We start from the raw sequence: 24675 nt of genomic DNA, 5'->3' as shown, positions 1-24675 counted from the left end.
CCACGCTGACTGGCGGCTCTAGCTGCTCTATGTAGGCTGACAGCTCTGGCGGCTTCTTACAGACTGGCAGCTCTGGCGGCTCCGTGCAGACTGGCAGCTCCTTGCAGACTGGCAGCTCCTTGCAGACTGGCAGCTCTGGCTGCTCCATGCAGACTGGCAGCTCTGGCTGTTCCATGAATACTGACAGCTCTGGCTGCTCCATGCAGACTGGCAGCTCTGGCTGCTCCATGCAGACTGGCAGCTCTGGCTGCTCCATGTAGACTGGCAGCTCTGGCTGCTCCATGCAGACTGGCAGCTCTATGCAGACTGGCAGCTCAGGCTTCTCCATGCAGACTGGCAGCTCTGGCTGCTCTATGCAGACTGGCAGCTCTATGCAGACTGGCAGCTCAGGCTGCTCCGTGCAGGCTGGCAGCTCTGGCTGCGCTGAACAGGCAGGAGACTCCGACAGCGCTGTAGAGGAGGAAGGCTCTGGCAGCGCTGAACAGGCGGGAGACTCCGGCAGCACAGGAGAGGAGGAAGGCTCTGGCTGCGCTAAACAGGCGGGAGACTCCAGCAGCGCTGTAGAGGAGGAAGGCTCTGGCTGCGCTGAACAGGCGGGAGGCTCCGGCAGCGCTTTAGAGGAGGAAGGCTCTGGCTGCGCTAAACAGGCGGGAGACTCCGACAGCACTGGAGATGAGGAAGGCTCTGATAGCGCTAGACAGGCGAGGCACACTGAAGGCCTGGTGCGTGGTGCTGGCACTGGTGGTACTGGACCGAGGACACGCACAGGAAGCCTGGTGCAGGGAGCTGCCACCGGAGGGCTGGTGTGTGGAGGTGGCATAGGATGGGCTAGACCGTGAAGGCGTACTGGAGATCTTGAGAGCAGTGCTGGCACAGGACGTGCAGGGCTAGGGATGTGCACAGGAGGCCTGGTGCGTGAGGCTGGCACCAACTTCACCAGCTGACTAACACGCACCTCAGGACGAGTATGGAGAGCTGACCCAGGTGCCATCAAATCCCGACACGCTCCGTCGGGCAAATTCCATGTTTAAAACACCAACACAGCAACTCCCTCATTACTCTCTTCTCCAATTTCCCCATTAACTCCTTCACAGTCTCTGCTTCGCTCACCTCCAACACCGGCTCTGGTCTCCTCCTTGGTTCCTCACTCTCCCTGAGCCACCCCCCAATACATTTTTGGGGCTTCCTTCCGCGCCGCCGTGCTTGCTTCGCCAACTTCATTCTCTCGTAACCTTCTGCACACTGCTCCATCGAATCCCAGGCGGGCTCCGGCACTCTCCCTGGGTCGACCGCCCAACTGTCTATCTCGTCCCAAGTTATGTAGTCCAGATATTGTTGCTCCTGTTGCCGCTGTTGCTTCTCCTCATACCAGCGCCTCTCAGCTCTCACCGCCTCCAGTTCTTCTTTGGGGCGGCGATATTCTCCAGGCTGATCCCAGGGTCCTTCTCCGAACAATTCATCCTACCATGTCCAGTCCTTCTCTCGCTGCACCTTGGGGCAGCTACACTCCCCTGGTTTAGCCCAGGGTCCTCTCCCGTCGAGGATTTCCTCCCAAGTCCAGAAATTCTTGTTGCGCTGCTCCTGCTGCTGCTGTTGCCTGTTACCACGCTGCTTGGTCCGGGTGCAGTGGGTGATTCTGTAACGGTTCTCATGTGGTGAAGGAGAGTCGGACCAAAATGCAGAATGTAGATTGCGATCCATGTTTAATGAACAAACTTAACACGAATCTAAATACAAACACTACAAAACAATAAACGTAACGAAAACCGAAACAGCCTATACTAGTGTAAACTAACACAGAATAAGGACATCAAGACACTAAGGACAATCACCCACGAAACACTCAAAGAATATGGCTGCCTAAATATGGTTCCCAATCAGAGACAACGATACACACCTGCCTCTGATTGAGAACCACTCCAGACAGCCATAGACTTTGCTAGATAACCCCACTAAGCCACACACCCAACACTCCACAAAACCCCAATGCAAAACACACCACAATAAACCCATGTCACACCCTGGTCTGACCAAATAAATGAATAAACACAAAATACTTCGACCAGGGCGTGACATCATGGTTTGGGGCTGCTTTGCTGCCTCAGGGCCTGGACAGCTTGCTATCATCGACTGAAAAATGAATTTCCACGTTTATCAAGACATTTTGCAAGAGAATGTTAGGCTATCTTTCTGCCAATTGAAGCTCAACAGAAGTTGGGTGACGCAACAGGACATCGACCCAAAACACAGAAGTAAATCAATAACAGAATGGCTTCAACAGAAGAAAATAGTCCTTCTGGAGTGGCCCAGTCAGAGTCCTGACCTCAACCTGATTTAAAATGCTGTGGCATGTCCTCGAGAGTGGTTCACACCAGACATCCTAAGAATATTGTCGAACTGAAACAGTTTTGTGAAGGTGAATGGTCCAAAATTCCTTTTTTTTTTTTTTGCAGGTCTGATCCGCAACTACAGAAATTTTGGTTTAGGTTGTTGCTTCCAACGGTGGGTCAACTAGTTATTAAATGCAAGGGTTTACATACTTTTTCCACCCTACACTGTGAATTTTTACATGATGCGTTCAATAAAGACATGAAAACGTATAATTGTTTGTGTGTTATTAGTTTAAGCAGACTGTGTTTGTCTATTGTTGTGACTTAGATGAAGATCCGATCAAATTTTCTAACGAATTTATGCAGAAATCCAGGTAATTCCAAAGGGTTCACATACTTATTCTTGCCACTGTATGGACAGGTGTGTCTTTCCAAATCATGTCCAATCAATTGAATTTACCACAGGTGGACTCCAATCAAGTTGTAGAAACATCTCAAGGAAGATTCATGGAAACGGAATGCACATCAGCTCAATTTTGAGTCTCATAGTAAAGGGTCTGAATACTTATGTAAATAAGGTATTTCTGTTCTATTTTTAATACATTTGCAAAAACTCTAAAAACCTGTTTTCACTTTGTCATTATGGGGTATTGTGTGAAGATTGCTGAGGATTTTCTTTTATTTAATCAATTTTAGGATATGGCTGTAACGTAACAAAATGTGGAAAAAGTCAAGGGTTCTGAATACCTTTCGAAGGTACTTATGCATATAGGAAAGACAACAAAAATACTATTTACACACATTCATATATCCACATTCTTATATGCAGTACATTTAAATTAGATATGTAGAAAGAGGAGAGGCGCTGTGATAACAAACATTGTATCTAGTTTTTAAAGCTAAACTTGCTTTTTGCCTGAGTAACCTCTGGTGGCAGAGCATTCCACGATGATATGGCTCTATACATAACTGAGCCACGCATTACATCTGTTTTTGATTTGGCAGTGTGAAGAAACCCATAGTGCCATGTATAGTGGGGTATGTATGTCTGTTTAAAGTTCATGGAAATAGATTATATAAGTTTGTTAGGCATTTTTAACACAAATATTTCTTAAAATTACTAGAATAGAAGTAATCAATTTCTCCTCAACCCTCCACCACGAAAGACTATCATGCATGTTGTTGATGTTGGTTCTGTGTGTGTGCAGTTAAGGCCAAGGCGTGCTGCTTTTTTGAGCCAGCTGCAGCTTTGCTAGGTCTTTCTTTGCTGTACCTGACCATATTACTGGACAGTAATCAAGATGGGACAATATCAAAACCTGTACAGTTGTTCTTGGTGTCAAAAACGCAGAACATATTTTTACAATAGACATACTGAACCTCTTCCCATCTTCACAACAACTTTGTCAATATGACTTGACCATGATAACTGACCATCCAATGTTACTCCTAGGAGTTCAGCTTCTTCAACTTGTTCAATGGTCACACCATTTATACACAACTCCAGTTGAGGTTTATAGGTCTAAGAGAATGCTATGAACCGAATACAAAGCTTATGGGTTTAGATCTACAGTTGAAGTCGGAAGTTTACATACACCTTAGCCAAATACATTTAAACTCCGTTTTTCACAATTCCTGACATTTAATCCTAGTAAGAAATTCCCTGTCTTAGGTCAGTTAAGATCACCACTTTATTTTAAGAATGTGAAATGTCAGAATAATAGTAGAGGGATTTCATTTCAGCTTTAATTTCTTTCATCTCATTCCCAGTGGGTCAGAAGTTTACATACACTCAATTAGTATTTGGTAGCATTGCCTTTAAATTGTTTAACTTGGGTGAAACATTTTGGGTAGCCTTTCACAAGCTTCCCACAATAAGTTGGGTGAATTTTGGCCCATTCCTCCTGACAGAGCTGGTGTAACTGAGTCAGGTTTATAGGCCTCCTTGCTCGCACAAGCTTTTTCAGTTCTTCCCACAAATGTTCTATAGGACTGAGGTCAGGGCTTTGTGATGGCCACTCCAATGCCTTGTCTTTGTTGTCCATAAGCCATTTTGCCTCAACTTTGGATGTATGCTTGGGGTCATTGTCCATTTGGAAGACCCATTTGCGACCAAGCTTTAACTTCCTGACTGATGTCTTGAGATGTTGCTTCAATATATCCACATCATTTTCCTACCTCATGATGCCATCTATTTTGGGAAGTGCACCAGTCCCTCCTTCAGCAAAGCACTCCCACAACATGATTCTGTCACCCCTGTGCCTCACGGTTGGGATGGTGTTCTTCGGCTTGCAAGCCTTCCCCGTTTTCCTCCAAACATAACGATGGTCATTATGGCTAAATAGTTCAATATTTGTTTCATCAGACCAGAGGACATTTCTCCAAAAAGTAGAATCTGTGTCCCCATGTGCAGTTGCAAACCGTAGTCTGGCTTTTTTATATAGGTTTTGGAGCAGTGGCTTCTTCCTTCCTGAGCAGCCTTTCGGGTTATGTTGATGTAAGGACTTGTTTTACTGTGGATATAGATACTTTTGTACCTGTTTGCTCCAGCATCTTCACAAGGTCCTTTGCTGTTGTTCTGGGATTGATCTGATGGCTACGTGGTCCCATGGTGTTTATACTTGCGTACTATTGTTTGTACAGATGAATGTGGCACCGTTTGGAAATTGCTCCCAAGGTTGAACCTGCCTTGTGGAGGTCTCCAATTCTTTTTCTGAGGTCTTGGCTGATTTCTTTTGACTTTCCCATGATGTCAAGCAAAGGGGCACTGAGTTTGAAGGTAGGCCTTGAAATACATCCACAGGTACACCTCCAATATACTCAAATTATGTCAGTTAGTCGATTAGAAGCTTCTAAAGCTATTACATAATTTTCTGGAATTTTCCAAGCTGTGCCAGTCAACTTAGTGTATGTAACCTGACCGACTGGAATTGTGATACAGATAATTCTAAGTGAAATAATCTGTCTGTAAACAATTGTTGGAAAAATCACTTGTGTCATCCACAAAGTATATGTCCTAACTGACTTGCCAAAGCTGTAGTTTGTTAACAAGAAATTTGTGGAGTAGTTGAAAAACTAGTTTTAATGACTCCAACCTAAGTGTATGTAAACTTCTGACTTAAACTGTATTTAAGACCAGTTTATTATTAATTACCCATTCTTACACTGACTGCAAGTCATTGCTAAAAGTCTCAGTGAGCTCACTGGCTGTTGGTGCTGATGTTTAGAGTGTGCAAACATCAGCCTGCTTAGTCATTTTAGAGTCTTGTAAGACAAGTGGAAAATCATTTGTAGAAAATAGAGAAGAGTAACGGCCCAAGGCAAATGCCACACTGTACATGCACTATATATGCAAAAAGTACCCCTTCAAATGAGTGGATTCAACTATTTAAGCCACACTGCTGCTGACAGGTGTATAAAATCGAGCACACAACCATGCAATCTCCATAGACAATCATTGGCAGTAGAATGTTGTCGTGATTTGACTTTAACATTAATCATAAGACTGTTATTTATCTAATTAACTATGTTTAATTGTTACCCAATTTAAATTAATTATGTAACAATTAACTCATTAGGATCTGGGGCACCACAAGAGAAGTTCTTTAATTAAACTCTAAAAGGTATTTTACCCATCACATCTATAAACAGTCAACTTATTAATCATATCCTTGTATCATATCACCATTCTGAACAGTCGTAACCTCCTTGCATCTGCAAAAACCAGAGCCGTAGTTATGATTCAGTACCACACAAATTGGTTAAATTATGTATTTACTAGCTCATTAAATGGGAACACAGGATAAACACATGCACTCTGCACTGGTTATTGACTGGAGATGTAATACGATGTAAACAGGTCCCTAGCGGAATGACAACAACATGGATACTTGTTAAACTTGTTAACAACATGGATACTTCTCTCAGTGAACGGGGCAGCCTTGGAAAGGGGTTTGGGCCTTTTCGCGGCAAGTTTGTAAGGCTCTGATTGTCCGAAATGGTTCCAACAGCTCTTCTACTGTTGCCTTTTTTTGTAATTGTCCGGTATCCGGTGACTTTAGGTGTAGTCCTGAACAGAACTACAGAGTTGATTTCCCTTTCATTCGCTCTTGAAGATAGGCTAGCCAGCCATATCAATGGTTCACCAATGAGGTGATGAGACTAGCTTAATAAGATGGTTTGAGCAGAGTAACAGGATGGTCCTACTTAAATTCACTTTCGAGGATACTGTACTTTGGACAGCTAATCAGTTGTACGAGTGATTGTCCAGGAGGTTTATCATCTCCACCTCGTGTTGAGATTCAAAGTGCAAACCATTTTAGCTGCCGCTTCATGCTTTTTCTGGTTGAATGTGTTCATTTCTTAACCCATCATTTTGTGTTGTGTGCACATATTTTTGTCTGTAGGATTCCAGTTTTGAAGAGCCACAGACCGCCCAGGGGCACAGGCAGGGCTGCAGAAAGAATTGGACAGGAAAACCTTGAAAGGGCTGCTCGACTGCAAGAAGAGAGGCTGGCCGAGATGGTAGTACCATCTACCTGGAGTAATTTTTGACATCATGGAGTACCGGAGAGCTATCCCACGGTCTCCAGACAACCTCGCTGGTGCACCTGCATGAATTACAGGGAGACTCCTGCACCTTACAACACACAACTGCTGCCATTTCACCACTGCAATATTCAATTGATTTATTACCAAGTATGTTTACATAACAGGTTAACACTATACTGTACTTTATTCTTTATTTGGATCCCAATCAGGAACAATACTCCGTCATTTTTTTTTTGCGTGAATTTTGCCTTCGTCTGGTTCATATCAGTTCAGTACAGTTCAGTTTCCCTTACACTGTATTTTTTTATTTTGAGGAAGGTTACAGAGACAACCTTGTGTTCTTGTTTATCTCCATAATATAACTTTTTGACCTGATCTGTGTAACCGAACCAACTTTTTATTAAAGTATTTACACCAGGGTAGTCCATCTGTTTTTCTAGATATCTACCCACCTGTAGGTCTGCTCATTTTAAGTGTAAACCATCAAGAGTATAGATATCCTGGAAAAGAGAACAGTTTAGTAAATTATTCTAAAACCATTACAAAAGTGCAATACTCATGATTATATGCTAGATAAAACATGCACAAGTATTGTCTCTCACACAGGTTTTTTGTTGCCCCCACAAACGTCCCTTATTTATATGATATATATGTTTGGTTGTAAGCCCACCTCTTTCAACAACAATTCTGAATGCTCTGTAGGTTTTCACACTTCCGGGAACCACAAAGTCTGACAACAGGGAAGGCGCCAGTCCTTCCCAGCTCAAATGTGTGCTTACTGCATGCTGTGTTGCATGGCGACGTCTCCTCGAAGTTGTAGCAGCTCAGCTGTTATTGGTGGAAGCACTTCAGGGAGTCTTGGGTCATCTGATCTCAGGATCATACTCCTTGGTGGCCCCAATTGAGAGCCCAGTCTTCTCAACACTGCTCTCTGAAGTTCTGGGATTTCGGTGTATTTTTCAATGTGTAGACACTTCACCTTCAAGACTTGTAATTGTAGTTTCTCCTTCAGCTGAAAGATGAAATACGATTTAAAATGTTGTGTTGTACAACAGCTGACCGAAGACAGGGCATTCAGATCAAGAACTTACCTTTTCAGCAGAAAACAAATTGAATACAATCCCTTCAACTCTGTTAGTTCTCTCCACTGTGTGAGCGCAAATCCAAGGTTTATTCTCGTCTTGGCCCGCTCTCTATCACTATTCCTTTTTGCCAGTCTGCTCTCAAAATGTGTCTGTTTCTTTGGCTTAGATGGAATAATATTTGCTGCTGGGTCAGGTCTTCTGCCCCTCGCGTCTGCCATGTCTGTAAGCTAGCTATTTCCTCTAGCTATTAGCCAAGTGCTAGCTGTGGGCTTAGCTAGCTAGCTATCACACTGCCTCCTCACTGAAGGAAAACACGTCACTCATTGTGTGCTCCCCAAAATCTGGCTGGAAAATCCAACCAGACAGGGAAAATGAAAACCAATGAATGCAGTGGTTCTCCTTAGGAAGGCTAGAGGAGAGGCACAATATTGTTACTGTTGCGTCACATTGGATGACCACTATAAAAACAAATACAAAAATTGACATATTGCAGCTTTAAACACTTGGTGGTTTATATGTCTGAAGTGAGACACGTATAGCTGCACATGCATTCATCCTTGTGTGGTGGTCAATGTTGTTGTGCAGAAGACACTGAAGAAGTTCCTGCTGGGAACCCTCAATCTTTCACCCCTGTACATATTCTGAGAAAGGGGTGAGAAAATTGTATAAATATTGTGTAATCAATGAGAAATGTCTTTGGGGAGATGTCCCCCTTGGGGGTCAATGACCTCCTTGAGTCCCCTTGAAGAACTTTGCTCTATCTCGTTTTGTTCTCTCCAATTGTTGAGTTAACCGGTTCCCGCACTCCACACACACATGCTGATAAGACCCGATAAGGCAAATGATCTGAGAGCAGTGTAGGATCAGAGTTACTGTCGAGTATTTGTTTCATTCCCGGGGTGGTGGTGGGGGGTTTTAGACCGTAGAGAGTCTAAGTTAAATGGGGTTGGCGGGGTTGGTTGTTCGGTCAATCTTATGGGTCAAAAGACATCCTGCTTTCCTTCAAGCCATTCAGTTCCACGCCATGGGGGGTTAGTAGAGCAATCACTGCTGCCCCTGCTGTTGAATGAGACAAAGGGCTGTGCAGCTTTACACACACACACTCTTTGACACGCACATACACACTCTTTGACATGCACATACACTCTCTCTGTCTCTGTCTCTGTCTCTCTCTCTCTCTCTCTCTCTCTCTCTCTCTGACTCACTTACTCAGCAACTGTACATGCTACAGCAGGGCAGAGATACAGAGTGCAGCATTTGAATTTCAGACTGTGGAGCTACCTTAAAGAAGACACACATTTAGGGGTTCTCTTTGTTTTTCTCTTTTGTTTGGCCTTCCACAGACCCTCCATCTTTGAGGTAAGATTTTGGTGGAGGATTTTTTCAGGGAAGAGAAGTCTTTGAATTCTAACTTGTGATGGAGAGAATGTGGGGTGGTGGGGCATGAGTGGTGTATAGGACAAGAAAGGAATAACTCCATTGACGTTGCTGTTGCTCATGATATCTAGGGACTCTTTTCAAAACATTTGTAAGCAAGGTTGACAATATGAATGCACAGAATAGCCTACAATAACATCTGCTATTGTAACTACACTGCCATAGTATCTCTGAATTGCCTATCTTTTTGATAATGAGAGGGGTCCAGTGTACCTGTTTGTAAGCGGCTAGTAATCATGTCTCTACATTTAGTTTTCGATTCTGTTCACTGTACCAGGAAAAGGGTAAGAGGAACATTGAGATAGGCAGTGCACTTAGTTTCTCCAAAAGGCATTCATAACCTGACTTTAAAAATAACCTTTGACCTTAATATGACATTTTATGTTTGAAATTAATACCCATTTATTTTATGATATAAAAAACCTTGATGACCTGACTTTTGGGTCATATTGTGTCTCATGGAACAAAGCATCAATAAAGTTCATAAGAACTGGATGAATCATGTTATCGCCCTAGTTTCGAAGAAGAGTAAAGCAACCTCAGAAAGCTGGTCACCAACGATAAACGGATAATTTTATGACTGAGAGTGACCGGTTGGAGGTCTAGTATTGAGTAGTTCTACAAGTAAGGCAATACTTACTCTGTTTAGGCTCTTTAGGTCCAAAGTCAACCCTGGTTGAGTCGGACGTGTTAGTGTTTAAGCTTTGAGGTGGCTGGGTCCTTATCCACTCTCCCTCTCTTCTGTTTGGACCCCCGTGCAGGCACTTGTGATGGCTTCCTGTATGGTGTCTATCCTCTTCCTGTTCCCCCTAATCGCCGCCATGTCAGCAGAAGAAGTGCCAGGCTGCAAGATCCGGATCACTAACAGGGGGCTCGAAATGTGTAAGAAATTCACCCCCAAAAAACGCTCTTGTACATGTGATCTTAATAGTTTTCAACAGTCTACATTGGTCCCAGACAGTCTTCAATGGTCAGTCTTGACCAAAGCAAGACGTCATCTCTGCTGCATTGCCACTATCTGAATTTTTCTCTACCAAAGCACCCTCATCCATTTAGCCCCTCTCAGTTGTCAGGATTGTCTGCTTAAGGTATTCACTAGGTAGTTCTAGACTCTAAACTCAACACTTTCAACCTGCATTTCAGTGAAGTACGAGACGCAGAAATTTGTGGTTGAGGAACTGAGCAACATCACCATGCCAGAGATGAAAGGCAAAGAGGGCCACTTCCAGTACACCATCAAAGAGTAAGCCCTGGGATCCACCCACGTTATTGCTCAGAAGTTTCTGCCATCGAATTGCTCCAGATCCCTTTCATTTGAGTGCCTACAAATATTGTGGTTAAATTCAAATATACTAATTAATAAAACAACTTTATCAATTGGAACCTTTAACATGTGGAAGGGGAATAAAGTATTATTATTACTATTATTAACCCTGATATATTGTGCAAGCAATTGATCAGCATTAAAAACTTTGTGGATGGGGCCTTCTGAGTGGCTTAGCGGTCTAAGACACTGCATCGCAGTGCAAACCGAGTTGTTCCATATGCTGGTTCGATACAAGTGCCGGCAGCGACCGAGAGATCCATGAGGCGATGGTGGGCTTTTGGTTTCTCTCCCTAATAACTGAAATAAATCATTCTAAATAACAAACTGGCTTTATTTAGAAATTAGTAAGAATGTCTCACCCCATGTTCAAGAATGGCCTTTTTTTTACCATGTTCTTACAAAAAAAGGGTTTAAATTCTCTAGTACTGCCAATATTGAAGGCTATCAAATGCTTCTCAAAGATGCCCTCTGGTGGTTAAACTAGCACTAACTAGCATTAATGGTAACAATGGCTGACAATTAAATAATGTTCCATAGAATTCTGCGGCAGCCCGCAAGGTGTGCTGCAGTATGACGCAACTTTTAAAGGAAGAACCACTGTATCATGGAACTGTAGGCAGAGTCTGAGTTGGTTGATTTGTCAAGAACCTTGATTTCTAAAAGATGACCTATAAAGTTTAGCAACAGGACATTCTCTTTTAAGGGATAAAGATGCTCTAGTCTCGTAAACCAGACAGATGGTTTAGCTCACTACATGAAGTGAGCTAAACCATCAGCCAAACTGACTTTATATGTCCTCTTCTAGACATCTGGGTTCTTGGAAAATCAACCCATGTAAACCAATGTAGAGGGTATTGCTACCCACTCTGTTTCTGTTTTGGCCAACTTCAACCAATTGGCAACCAGGCTACAGAATTTCTGCAACCAAAAGATAACTTCTTGTACATTTCTAGTCAGATTTCTTGTGACTTTCGAGTATCAGCCCAAGCACTGATCTGAGTCTCTACCTTCCTGTGGGTCAGGGTGAAGATAAATGAGCTGAACCTGACCTACGCTGACCTGGCCTTCCAGCCTGGCCTAGGACTGCTCTTCAAGGTGCAGAACTCCTCCATCGCTCTCAGCTTCCAGAGACACATCTTATACTGGTTATTGTGAGTCCTCTTTACCCACTACTGTCTCTATTTCTAGCCTATTGCATTTAAGTCACCCCTCTACCTCAGCTCACTCCTCAACATCTCCAATACCAATAGGAACCTGCTATTGGGGTGGCAGGGTAGCCTAGTGGTTAGAGCGTTGGACTAGTAACCGGAAGGTTGCGAGTTCCTACCCCGAGCTGACAAGGTACAAATCTGTCATTCTGCCCCTGAACAGGCAGTTAACCCACTGTTCCCAGGCCGTCATTGAAAATAAGAATGTGTTCTTAACTGACTTGCCTGGTTAAATAAAGGTAAAAAAAAAAAAAAAATAGATATACAGTGCCATTAGAAAGTATTCACACCTCTTGACTTTTCCCACAGTTTGTTGGTTAAAGCCTGAATTTAAAATTGATTACATTTGTACAAAATGTTCAATCGCCTTCACACAGTACCCCATAATGTCAAAGTGGAGTTATGTTTTTAGAAATGTGTACAAATCAAATCAAAAATGAAAAGCTGAAATGTCTTGAGTCAATAAGTATTCAACCCCTTTCAAACATAGATTCAACCACAAAGACCAGGGAGGTTTTTCAAAGCCTCACAAAAAAGGGCACCTATTGGTAGATGGGTAAAAACAAAAATAAAAGGAAACATTGAATATCCCTTTGAGCATGATGAAGTAGTTAGTACAAATATACAGGTGTTCTGCCTAACTCAGTTGCCGTAGAGGAAGGAAACCATTTAGGTATTTCACCATGAGACCAATGGCTGTGATAGGAGAAAACTAAGGATGGATCAACAACATTGTAGTTACTCCACAATACTAACCTAATTGGCACAGTGAAAAGAAGGAAGCCTGTACAGCATACAAATATTCCATATGCATCCTGTTTGCAACAAGTCACTTAAGTAATACTGCAAAAAATGTGGCAAAGCAATTCACTTTTTGTCCTAAATACAAAGTGTTATGTTTGGGGCAAATCCAATACAACATGTCACTGTGTACCACTCTCCACATTTTCAAGCAAAAACCTGGATCAGTCTGCTTTCCACTAGACACTTGGAGATAAATTAATCTTTCAGCAGGACAATAACCTAAAACACAAGGCCAAACCTACACTTAAGTTGCTTACCAAGAAGACAGTGTATGTGGCTGAGTTAGTTAAAAAAAAAACTTAAATATACTTGAAATTCTATGGCAAGACCTGAAAATGGTTGTCTAGCAATGATCAACAACCAATTTGACAGAGCTTGAAGAGTTGAGAAAAGAATAATGGGCAAATGTTGCACAATCCAGGTGTGGAAAGCTCTTAGAGTGTAATGCTTCAGGTGTCGTAGGTGTGTGGAGTCAAACGCAGGAGACAGTGAGTGCAAAGCTGTGCGTCTTTAATAGCACCAACGCACCACAGGGTGCTCACAATAGTAACGGCCCCAAACACAGGGAATGAGAATGTACAACGGAAAAGTCACGACCAGGCACTAACACGTACGTCTACAACAGAGCCGAAGGTTACACTGAAATAATCCCGCACAACAACCAGGCGGGCCCGGCTGTCTAATAAAGACAAACTAATCATATATAAACAGGTGCTACCAATCAACATACAAGGAGGGAGAGGAAAGACAATCAGTGGCAGCTAATAGGCCGGTGACGACGACCGCCGAGCGCCACTCGTGACATAGAGACTTACACAGAAAGACTAATCACTGCCATAGGTGCTTCATCAAAGTATTGACTCAGGGGTGTGAATACTTATGTAAATGAGATACTTCTGTATGTTTTCACTTTCTCATTATGGGGTATTATGTGTAAATGGGTGAGAAAAAAAACTACAATTTAATCCATTTGATTTCAGGCTGTAAAATAACAAAATGTGGAATAAGTCAGGGGGTATGAAAACTTTCCAAAGGCACTGTATCACACCGGTCACTTCCCAAAGTGTGCACTTCCTTTGGCCGCCATTCATTTCAGTTTTCGGCCTCCAACGATTGGAACGGGCTGCAAAAGATCTTAAAATTTGACACATTTGTCCCATCACACTTCTTCAAAAACATGAACTGAGCTGCTATCTGATCAAAGTACCTGCTGATTATGAAGTCTGCTGTGTTTCCTTGGACCTTTCTGCCCTAACCCATTGTGAATATTTCTGTATAGTGTATTTTATTTTTTGTCGTATTGTGTGTTGTCCTGTTCACTGTTGCAATGTTATGCCTGTTGGCTATGTCGTTAATTTAATTGAGAATTGGTTCTCAATTGACTTATCTGGTTAAATAAAGGTGAAATAAATCAAATAAAATGTATCAAGAAAATAATATGTTTGTATGCTAAAAAATGCCTGTGTTTAAATACTCACAATGGTATCTTGTAGAGCCTTGACGAGTCCAGTCATGCAGTGGTACGCTATATTTATGACATCAAACTTCAAAGATGATGTCCAACGAGAGTGTACTGGAAGTTCAAACCTTCTGATGCTACTTTATATGGTTGAGATTAGGACGTTGATGAGTATGTATGATGCTGGTCTGAAAATATTTATTTTCTGTGGTCTCAAAGCTATGACACCGGAGCCATCAATGCCTCTGCAGAAGGTGTGGACATCCACACTGTCCTGCACACGACCAGAGATGAGTTGGGACGCCTCAAGATCTCCAACATCACCTGCGATGCCTCCATCGCCAAAATGAAAATTAAGTTCACTGGCACCTTGGGGTAAATCCTGTTGATATTCTTTTTAAAATACTTGAGCTGCTTTCTTGTCCAGGGACCACGTATCAAGCGTCTCAGAGTAGGTGTACTGATCTAAGATCCTCCCTGTCTATAATAATCTTATTCATTATGATTTAAAAAACAAAACTGATCCTGAGTCAGGTCTCCCTTGACAAAGAGTTTTTTTAAATGTTAATTCTGTGTGCAATGGAGACTAATTTCAGTATAATGTGTCTATAAGCAATATTGGAGCATTTTTCCGCTTTTGGATTTTTTTAACATGAGTGGGTGAAATTCAATAATTTACAACTCTGGTTACTCCTTTGCAGGAGGGTGTATGACTTCCTGGCGACTTTTTTGACCACAGGAATGCGCTTCCTTCTGAACCAGCAGGTGCTGACAGATCAGTTAATTTCATTCTAGAACACTGGTTACACTTACAACATATCTGTGTTAAGCCCACACCGTTCTGCTCTGAATGAACAGGGCAAGTAGGGGTAGACATAAAAGCTACTTTTTAACATACTGAATTATAATTTTTGGAAGAATGTCTATTTCACTCATATTGTAATTAATTATAGGCTATATTTCATTGAAATATGGGGCACTGGACAGTTCCTTTAACATTTGTCTGTTCTTTACATAGATCTGCCCTGTCATGAACCACGCTGGTTTGGTTCTAATCAACACTTTGTTGGAGACAATTCCAGGTAAGATAGTTCATTGGAAAATGCCTAGAGAGATTGTTTATATAACAAAACTAAAAGAAAAACTTTTCTGACCATAAGTTTTCCACACAGAAAATATATTTGTATTTGTTTTAATTTGGACACATCCAGTGCGAACAGAAGTAGACAACTATGTGGGGATCGACTACTCCCTCCTCAGTGACCCCGTGGTGACTTCAAGGAGCCTTGACATGGATTTCAGAGTGAGTGAGATAGTCTAGCTTGCTGTGCATTAGTCTCATGCCGTGTGTATATTATGTATGTATGTTTGGGTAACATATTATTTGAAAGCTACATACATAAGCACTTCATAACACATCCAGAACCATACATTATGCATTCACTACATACAACAGTGAGTTGATATTTTTTGTTAAGTCACAGTAATGTCACTCATACTGCAAATATCAACATGCAGTTGTTGACATAATCAAACTGCTTATAGAGGATGATTCTTTTATGAAGCCTTTATGTAGTTAAGCCTAAAATAAAGTGTTACTTATTTTTGTATCTCACTCTCATCTCTACAGTATTGTATCTTCCTCGCTCTTTACTGTGTCACACAGGGCATGTTCTTTGAGCTCGGGAACGAGAGCAACACCTTGGTGAACTCTGCCATCAACCCAATTGTGAGAGAGTACGACCGCATGGTGTACCTGGCTCTGTCCGAGTACTTCTTTGACAGTGGGTTGTACTCCTATTATAAAGCTGGCATATTCCAAATGAATATCGCCAACGAGCACGTAAGTATGAGGCCTGAGTCCCCCATTATGTCTTGCAACCGTACTCTCTCCCCTGCATTTTAGCCTACACATGACATGACGCAAGTAATTCTTAGCTCCGAGGTGTAAATGATTCCATATGGTCTATTATAGCCTTTAAGAATTGGTGTCTGCATCAGAGGTGCTACCAAACATGTTGACTTTAATAAGCAGCTGAGACATGCTTGGTTCTGCACCTCTTTACATAATGAGGTGATCTGCCCAATCATTAGGCTGAGGATACATACTAGTGAAAAAGGAGTCTGCATACTTAAATCAGATACCATTTCTGAGTTGTTCTTTTTTTCACAGCATACCAATATTGTTCTAGTATTAGTATGACATGAATATAGTAATTTCTAATACAAGCAATTGAATACTATATGTTTTCAGATGCCAAAGGATCTGGAGATGCTCCTTAGGACAACATATTTTGGCATCATTATGATGATTGTGAGTATGTATGTCGGGATTGTGATCTGATGCCCCCACAAATAGGGTCAAGACATTGAATTCCACTTTTGCATTCCACTCACCCACTCCTGTGTGTGTGCGTCTCTCTCAGAACCCAGCCCTGGTGGAATACCCTATCTCCCTGCAACTGGAGTTGAACTCTGCCCCCAAGACAACCGTCAAGACCTCCGGGGTCACCGTGGCCATCACTGCCATCGTCACGGTGATGGTGCTACCGCCCGGCAAGGCGCCTGTTCAGCTCAGCAGCATGACCATGGTGAGAAAGAAGACGTCTTGTCTTCTCATGTTCTACATTTAATAGCTACTGATATTTATCAAAAAAAGAACACCCATGAGAATAGTTGATAGTTAGGCTAAGGATTGGCTCTGTAGGAGCTGAGAAAGGAAGGATACATATTGTTTCAAATGCATTATTCCGAATGCTTTCCTGGTGGTGATATATTGGTAAACAGTCTCATTGTGTGTACTTTTTAATTTCATTTGAGTGTTTGTTGTTTTTATTTGATCTGTATGTTTTTGCTCCTTTATATTATGTGTTGACTGAGGTTGGGGCCGCCAGGGGTATGTTTGGTATGGGTGTTGTTAAAAAGATGGGAAAATGGTATTGTTTTTTAGCGATTGTATTGCCTTTGACATGATCAAATAAAAAATATTGTTCACAAAAAAAAGCTTTCTTCCTTTCACTGAGGTAATCACTGATCTGTAAGTCAGAGGATGGGTGAAAATGTGATTTCCACCCATTGCTCTCACTAGTTTAACCATGTCAGATCAGTGATTTCCTCAAGGTAAGCAGGAAGGAAAAGTGTAGAGACCAGCGCACTGATAAAGTTTATCTTTCTGTTCCTTGCAGGAGGCCAAATTCAATGCCAAGGTGTCCATGAAGGGCAAGAGACTGGCTGTTCACGCAGACTTGAGGAGGTAGGCATGCATGTACTCGCACACGCACGCACTCATACATACACATACAAACACACCTCAACACATACACACACAATATCACAGTAGCATCACTGGGAAATTCATTAAGTGTATTCTGTTGTTATTGACAGGTTTAAAATCTACTCCAACCAGTCTGCTTTGGAATCACTGGCGGTAAGATTCTGCGCTCTCTCTCTCTCTCTATCTCTCTCTCTATCGCTTTCTAACAATTATGACCCTATATAATTTCACTTGCACTACATTCAACCTAATGCCTTAACCCAAATCAAGACTAATAATGAAAACCAATGAAAAAACACCTGTTTCCACAAGAGAAAAGTAAAGAAGCATAATGACAAATAATGACAAATATATTTCAAGTGGATTTATAAATGAATGAATTCAGAGAACATTGCTTGATCTCCGTCCAGAATCAAAATGCGTATCTTTTGACCGGCATTTCCATGTCAGAATCATCCCGTTTTCATTTGGATAAACTTATGGATCCCTTTGGGGATCTCTTATGGCATATAGACCTACCCTTAAAGTGGTTCTGAGGAAAGCACATGTTCTCAGAGAACATTGAGGAATAAAACTCTTTGTAGGAATAATTACAACTCAGAAATGAAACTTTGGACATCTGTGCAGCAGTCATAATCAGATGAAAAAAGGCCTTCCGGCATGCCATGGGTTGTCTCTCTAGCTTGATAGGTGACATAGTTGGACCATGATTTAGTATTGGTCTGAAGAAAGATGTTGTTTTCTTCATTAGCACACTACATAGCAGTGGTCTGCTGCATGGTTGTCTTCTCCTCCGGAATCCATAGGATGGCTGTACATTAAATAGGAACTTTACTGACCTCAACAGTTATGTTATACTCCTTGCTTCATTCAGTGGTCAATGCATCAGAAATGGATCCAGCACAATAGAAGAATAGAAGCCCTGACTGGTAGAATGAGGTTGCTCCACTGCGCTGGACTCATAAACCACAACAAATCAAATCAAATCAAATGTATTTATATAGCCCTTCGTACATCAGCTGATATCTCAAAGTGTTGTACAGAAACCCAGCCTAAATATATTATATTATATTATTATAAAACCCCAAACAGCAAGCAATGCAGGTGTTGAAGCACGTTGGCTAGGAAAAACTCCCTAGGAAGGCCAAAACCTAGGAAGAAACCAAGAGAGGAACCAGGCTATGAGGGGTGGCCAGTCCTCTTCTGGCTGTGCCGGGTGGAGATTATAACAGAACATGTTCAAATGTTCATAGAAAATAGAAAATATAGAAAATATGCTGTTCATAAATGACCAGCATGGTCAAATAATAGGTCTGGGACAGGTAGCACGTCCGGTGAACAGGTCAGTATTCCATAGCCGCAGGCAGAACAGATGAAACTGGAGCAGCAAGATGGCCAGGTGGACTGGGGACAGCAAGGAGTCATCATGCCAGGTAGTCCTGAGGCATGGTCCTAGGGCTCAGGTCCTCCGAGAGAGAGAAAGAAAGAGAGAAAGAGAGAATTAGAGAGAGCATACTTAAATTCCCACAGGACACGGATAAGACAGGAGAAGTACTCCAGATATAACAAACTGACCCTAGCCCCCCGACACATAAACTACTGCAGCATAAATACTGGAGGCTGAGACAGGAGGGGTCAGGAGACACTGTGGCCCCATCCGATGATACCCACTGACAGGGCCAAACAGGAAGGATATAACCCCACCCACTTTACCAAAGCACAGCCCCCACACCACTAGAGGGATATCTTCAACCACCAACTTACCATCCTGAGACAAGGCCAAGTATAGCCCACAAAGATCTCCGCCACGGCACAACCCAAGGGGGGGCGCCAACCCAGACAGGAAGATCACATCAGTGACTCAACCCACTCACTCCCCTCCTAGGGACGGCATGAAAGAGCCCCAGTAAGCCAGTGACTCGACTCAGCCCCTATAATAGGGTTAGAGGCAGAGAATCCCAGTGAAAAGAGGGGAACCGGCCAGGCTGAGACAGCAAGGGTGGTTCGTTGCTCCAGAGCCTTTCCGTTCACCTTCACACTCCTGGGCCAGATTACACTCAATCATATGACCCACTGAAGAGATGAGTCGTCAGTTTTACGACCTAAATGTTGAGACCGGGTTTAAGTCTCTCACGTGGGTAGGCAGACCATTCCATAAAAATTGAGCTCTATAGGAGAAAGCCCTGCCTCCAGCTGTTTGCTTAGAAATTCTATGGAAAATTAGGAGGCCTACGTCTTGTGACCGCAGCGTACGTGTAGGTATGTACAGCAGGACCAAATCAGGGAGATAGGTAGGAGCAAGCCCATGTAATGCTTTGTAGGTTAGCAGTAAAACCTTGAAATCAGCCCTTGCCTTGACAGGAAGCCAGTGTAGGGAGGCTAGCACTGGAGTAATATGATTAAATTGTTTGGTTCGAGTCAGGATTCTAGCAGTTGTATTTAGCACTAACTGAAGTTTATTTAGTTCTTTATCCGGGTAGCCGGAAAGTAGAGCATTGCAGTAGTCTAACCTAGAAGTAACAAAAGCATGGATTCATTTTTCTGCATAATCTTTGGACAGAAAGCTTCTGATTTTTTGCAATGTTACGTAGATGGAAAAAGCTGTCCTTGAAACAGTCTTGATATGTTCGTCAAAAGAGAGAACAGTCTCTATATCAAAGGGAGTGTTTTCACAACTGGTTTATAAAACATAAAATTGTCAGCAGTGGTGTAAAGTACTTAAGTAGTACTTTAAAGTATTTTTACTTTAGTATTTTTTTTGTCTAAGTACTTTACAATCACTACATTGCAGAAGAAAATAATGTACTTTTTACTCCATACATTTTCCCTGCCACCCGAAAGTAGTTGTTACATTTTGAATGCTTACCAGGACAGGAAAATGGTCCTATTCACCACACACTTATTAAGAGAACACCCCTGGTCATCCCTACTACCTGATCTGGCAGATTCACTAAACCCAAATGGTTCATTTGTAAATTATGTCTGAGTGTTGGAGTGTGCCCCTGGCTATCCGTAAATTTAAAAAACAAGTAAAATCGTGCCGTCTGGTTTGCTTCATATAAGGATTAATTTCTTTAAATACTTTATTTTGATACTTAAGTACATTTTATCAATTACATTTACTTAAAAAAATATATATTTAACCAGGTAGGCTAGTTGAGAACAAGTTCTCATTTGCAACTGCGACCTGGCCAAGATAAAGCATAGCAATTCGACACATACAACAACACAGAGTTACACATGGAATAAACAAAACAGCATACTTTTAAGTATATTTAAAAACAAATACTTTCACTTTTACTCAAGTAGTATTTTCCTTTTAATTTCACTTGTACTTGAGTCATTTTCTATTAAGGTATCTTCACTTTTACTCAAGTATGACATTTGGGTACTTTTCCCACCACTGCTTGTCATTAACCGAGTCAATAAAGCCAACCACTTAGAGATTAGAGTTTAGGAAAATGTATGTTACATATCAATGTGTAGCATAAGATATTTTTCTATCTGTGGAAACACAGATATTGAAACAAACAATTCTAGAAATCACCCTGCAACAGAGCATGCTGGGAAATATGACAATGACACTCCCTCATTTTTCTGTTTCAATGGAAGTCAATGAACTAAGTAGCCCAGACTCAGCTGCTATCACATTGGTGTATATGGGAGAGCCACCCCTTAAGTAAACAGACAGTAGTAAACAATGGTAAACAGCCTGAGTCTTCATTTATCCCCCATCTTTGCTGTATCTGGTTACTCTTAATGGAGTTAAAAGTACTCAGTCCCAATCAACTCCACGTATCAACATTAACTCCAGGCAGCATATCACTCTGTTGAGGGTTAAGATAACTCCAGTAGTCAATTGAACTCTACATTTATTTACCCTGTGATGTCAACTCTCCTTGATTTACTGTGTAACTATGTCTATGGGTGATGTGGTAAATGGAATTTGACCAAATCAATGGAAATGCCACACACACATCCCCCCGTGGGCAGCCCGTGGGAGAAAGATTCAGAATCTTTTCATTGCTGCCCATAAAAATGTGTCTACATTTAGGCTATTGTTTGTTTATTTCACACAATAGTGTGGTACAAATCTGAGTATATCCTTGAATAGTTATCAACCCCAACACGTTGGTCCCGTGTGGCTCAGTTGGTAGATAATGGCGCTTGCAATGCCAGAGTTGTGGGTTTGTTTCCCACGGGGACTAGTACGAGAAAATGTTTGAACTCACTACTCTAAGTCGCTAGCTATGCTATCAGTTTAATTGAACTGGAGTTAGCATTTAGATTTGTTTTCTAATTATGAAAAGGACACCTAAATATTATGCAGTGAAAACAGCCAAATATATCCAAATTAGGATTTTAGTAATGACATTGTGGGCCTGTTAGAACACATTTATTATGACGTATTTTACGAATATCCACTTGGTTAGATCAGATTATTTTAATGGCCGCCAATGACACCGTCGTTGCACTTTACCCCACGGTCTGTGTTCTATTGATCTCTGTAACATACAGTGGCTAGCGAAAGTATTCACCCCCCATGGCATTTTTCTTATTTTGTTGCCTTACAACCTGGAATTAAAATAGATTTTGGGGGGGTTGGTATCATTTGATTTACACAACATGATTACCACCTTGAAGATGCAAAATAAAATAAAAAAGTGAAACATACAAGAAATAAGAAAAAAAACTTCACATTTGAGCATGCATAACTATTCACCCCCCAAAAAAAAAAAAAAAGTCAAAACCTTGTTGTCACCTTCTGCAGCATTTACAGCTGCAAGTCTCTTGGGGTATGTCTCTATAAGTTTGGCACATCTAGCCACTGGGATATTTGCCCATTCTTCAAGGCAAAGCTGATCCAGCTCCTTCAAGTAAGATGGGTTCCACTGGTGTACAGCAATCTTTTAGTCATACCACAGATTCTCAATTGGATTGAGGTCTGGGCTTTTTGACTAGGCCATTCCAATACATTTAAATGTTTCCCCTTAAATCACACAACTCTTGCTTTAGCAGTATGTTTAGGGTCATTGTCCTGCTGGAAGGTGAACCTCCCATCCCAGTCTCAAATCTCTGGAAGACTGAAACAGGTTTCCCTCAAGAATTTCCCTGTATTTAGCACCATCCATCATTCATTCAACTCTGATCAGTTTCCCAGTCCCCGCAGATGGAAAAACATCCCCACAGCGTGATGCTGCCACCACCATGCTTCACTGTGGTGTTCTCAGGGTGATGAGAGGTGTTGGGTTTGCACCAGACATAGCATTTTCCTTGATGGCCAAAAAGCTCAATTGTAGTCTTATCTGACCAGAATACCTTCTTCCATATGTTTGGGGAATCTCTCACATGCCTTTTTATGAACACCAAATGTGTTTGCTTATTTTTTTCATTAAGCAATGGCTTTTTTTCTGGCCACTCTTTCATAAAGCCCAGCTATGTGGAGTGTACGGCTTAAAGTGGTCCTATGGACAGATACTCCATCCTCCGCTGTGGAGCTTTGCAGCTCCTTCAGGGTTATCTTTGGTGTCTTTGCTGCCTCTCTGATTAATGCCCTACTTGCCTGGTCTGTGAGTTTTGGTGAGCAGCCCTCTCTTTGCAGGTTTGTTGTGGTGCCATATTCATTCAATTTTTTAATAATGGATTTAATGGTGCTCCATGGGATGTTCAAAGTTTCTGATATTTCTTTTATAACCTAACCCTGATCTGTACTTCTCCTCAACTTTGTCCCTGACCTGTTTGGAGAGCTCCTTGGTCTTCATTGTGCTGCTTGCTTGGTGGTGCCGCTTTCTTGGTGGTGCCGCTTTCTTGGTGGTGCCGCTTGCTTGGTGGTGCCGCTTGCTTGGTGGTTGCTTAGTGGTGTTGCAGACTCTGGGGCAGAACAGGTGAGATCATGTGACAGATCTTGTGACAATTAGATTGCACACAGGTGGACTTTATTTAACTAATTGTGACTTCTGAAGGTAATTGGTTGCACCAAATCTTATTTAGGGGCTTCATAGCACAGGGGGTGAATACATATGCACACACCACTTTTTCGTTTATTTATTTTTTTCATTTCACTTCACCAATTTTGACTATTTTGTGTATGTCCATTAGATGAAATACAAATCAAAATCAATTTAAATTACAAGTTGTAATGCAACAAAATAGGAAAAATACCAAGGGGGTGAATACTTTTGCAAGGCACTGTATGTATAGCTATGGGTTCAACACCTTTCTGAAGTCCTGTAAACATATGTTATTACATTAACAAAGACCTTTTTAATTTCACCTTTGAAAAACATTAAAACAATTCCCCTCATCTTTGTGATGAAGACATGAATTGACCAGGTGGATGACCTAATCTAAAAATACACGTTTGACAACCAGCCTGTGAGAGAACCATCCACAGTCTCCCCTACCATTAACCCTTACAGTAATATTTTACAGGTATGGGCTCCCGAGTGGTGCAGTGGTCTAAGGCACTGCATCTCAGTGCTAGAGGCATCAGTACAGAACCTGGTTCGTTTCCAGGCTGTATTACAAATGACGTGATTGGGAGTCCCATAGGGTGGCGAACAATTGGCCCAGCGTTGTCCGGGTTAGGGGTTGGCATGGGTAGGCCGTCACTGTAAATAAGAATTTGTTCTTAACTGGCTTGCCTATTTAAATAAATACCATTTTCTCTTTGTTCTGTCTCTATAGCTTATTCCCTTACAAGTCCCCCTCAAGACTATGTTGCAGATCTCAATAGTACCCATAATCAATAGTGAGTATCATTTTAAAGCAGACCAGTTTAACCCCACAATAAATACTCAAAATGTACATAAAACATGTAACTCAGATAACAAAAACATATTTTTTCAAAATTGTTGACCTTGTATTTTTAATCCTTCATCCGTAATTCAATTTCAGACTGGACCAAGAGAGGCGTCGCTATCCCTCTTGCAGATGGTATGGACTTCATAGAGGAAGTGGTGGAGTATCATAACGTAAGTCTCAAGGCTTCTGTTACTTCTACTATGCGAGAACAACACATTTGATATACTAATCAAATTCTAGCTTGTTCAGTATTATCTGAGTGGCAATTGTCCAAAATTATTAATGACAATCATAACCTCCTACAACATCATCTTGACATCTTGGCCAATCAGCAGGGCACAACATCGAGGAATGTTCAGATAGAAATATTATGTAGAACACCTCTATGCCATATTG

At 41.8% G+C, this 24675-nt stretch overlaps 1 protein-coding gene across 4 annotated transcripts in view; it reads left to right on the top strand.

The window, feature by feature from the left end:
• LOC118388932 (phospholipid transfer protein-like) overlaps positions 1 to 24675 on the top strand; it is a 37340-nt gene that overhangs the window by 11584 nt on the left and 1081 nt on the right. For 2 of the 4 annotated variants that reach the window (XM_035778543.2, XM_035778542.2), the window contains 14 exons: positions 10165 to 10285; positions 10547 to 10646; positions 11753 to 11881; positions 14421 to 14576; positions 14903 to 14966; positions 15220 to 15283; positions 15413 to 15504; positions 15868 to 16044; positions 16456 to 16515; positions 16628 to 16792; positions 17387 to 17454; positions 17586 to 17628; positions 24163 to 24226; positions 24373 to 24449. In XM_035778543.2, coding sequence (XP_035634436.1) covers positions 10165 to 10285; positions 10547 to 10646; positions 11753 to 11881; positions 14421 to 14576; positions 14903 to 14966; positions 15220 to 15283; positions 15413 to 15504; positions 15868 to 16044; positions 16456 to 16515; positions 16628 to 16792; positions 17387 to 17454; positions 17586 to 17628; positions 24163 to 24226; positions 24373 to 24449 — 1380 coding nt within the window. Of the gene's footprint in view, positions 1 to 6736; positions 7029 to 9148; positions 9326 to 10164; positions 10286 to 10546; positions 10647 to 11752; positions 11882 to 14420; positions 14577 to 14902; positions 14967 to 15219; positions 15284 to 15412; positions 15505 to 15867; positions 16045 to 16455; positions 16516 to 16627; positions 16793 to 17386; positions 17455 to 17585; positions 17629 to 24162; positions 24227 to 24372; positions 24450 to 24675 lie in introns of those variants that run through there. The other 2 variants (XM_035778544.2, XM_035778545.2) reach the window with 2 other exon arrangements.

Source organism: Oncorhynchus keta, chromosome 10, assembly GCF_023373465.1.
Source record: "Oncorhynchus keta strain PuntledgeMale-10-30-2019 chromosome 10, Oket_V2, whole genome shotgun sequence".
NCBI lineage: Eukaryota > Metazoa > Chordata > Actinopteri > Salmoniformes > Salmonidae > Oncorhynchus > Oncorhynchus keta.
This window is presented reverse-complemented; position numbering and strand designations above follow the sequence as displayed.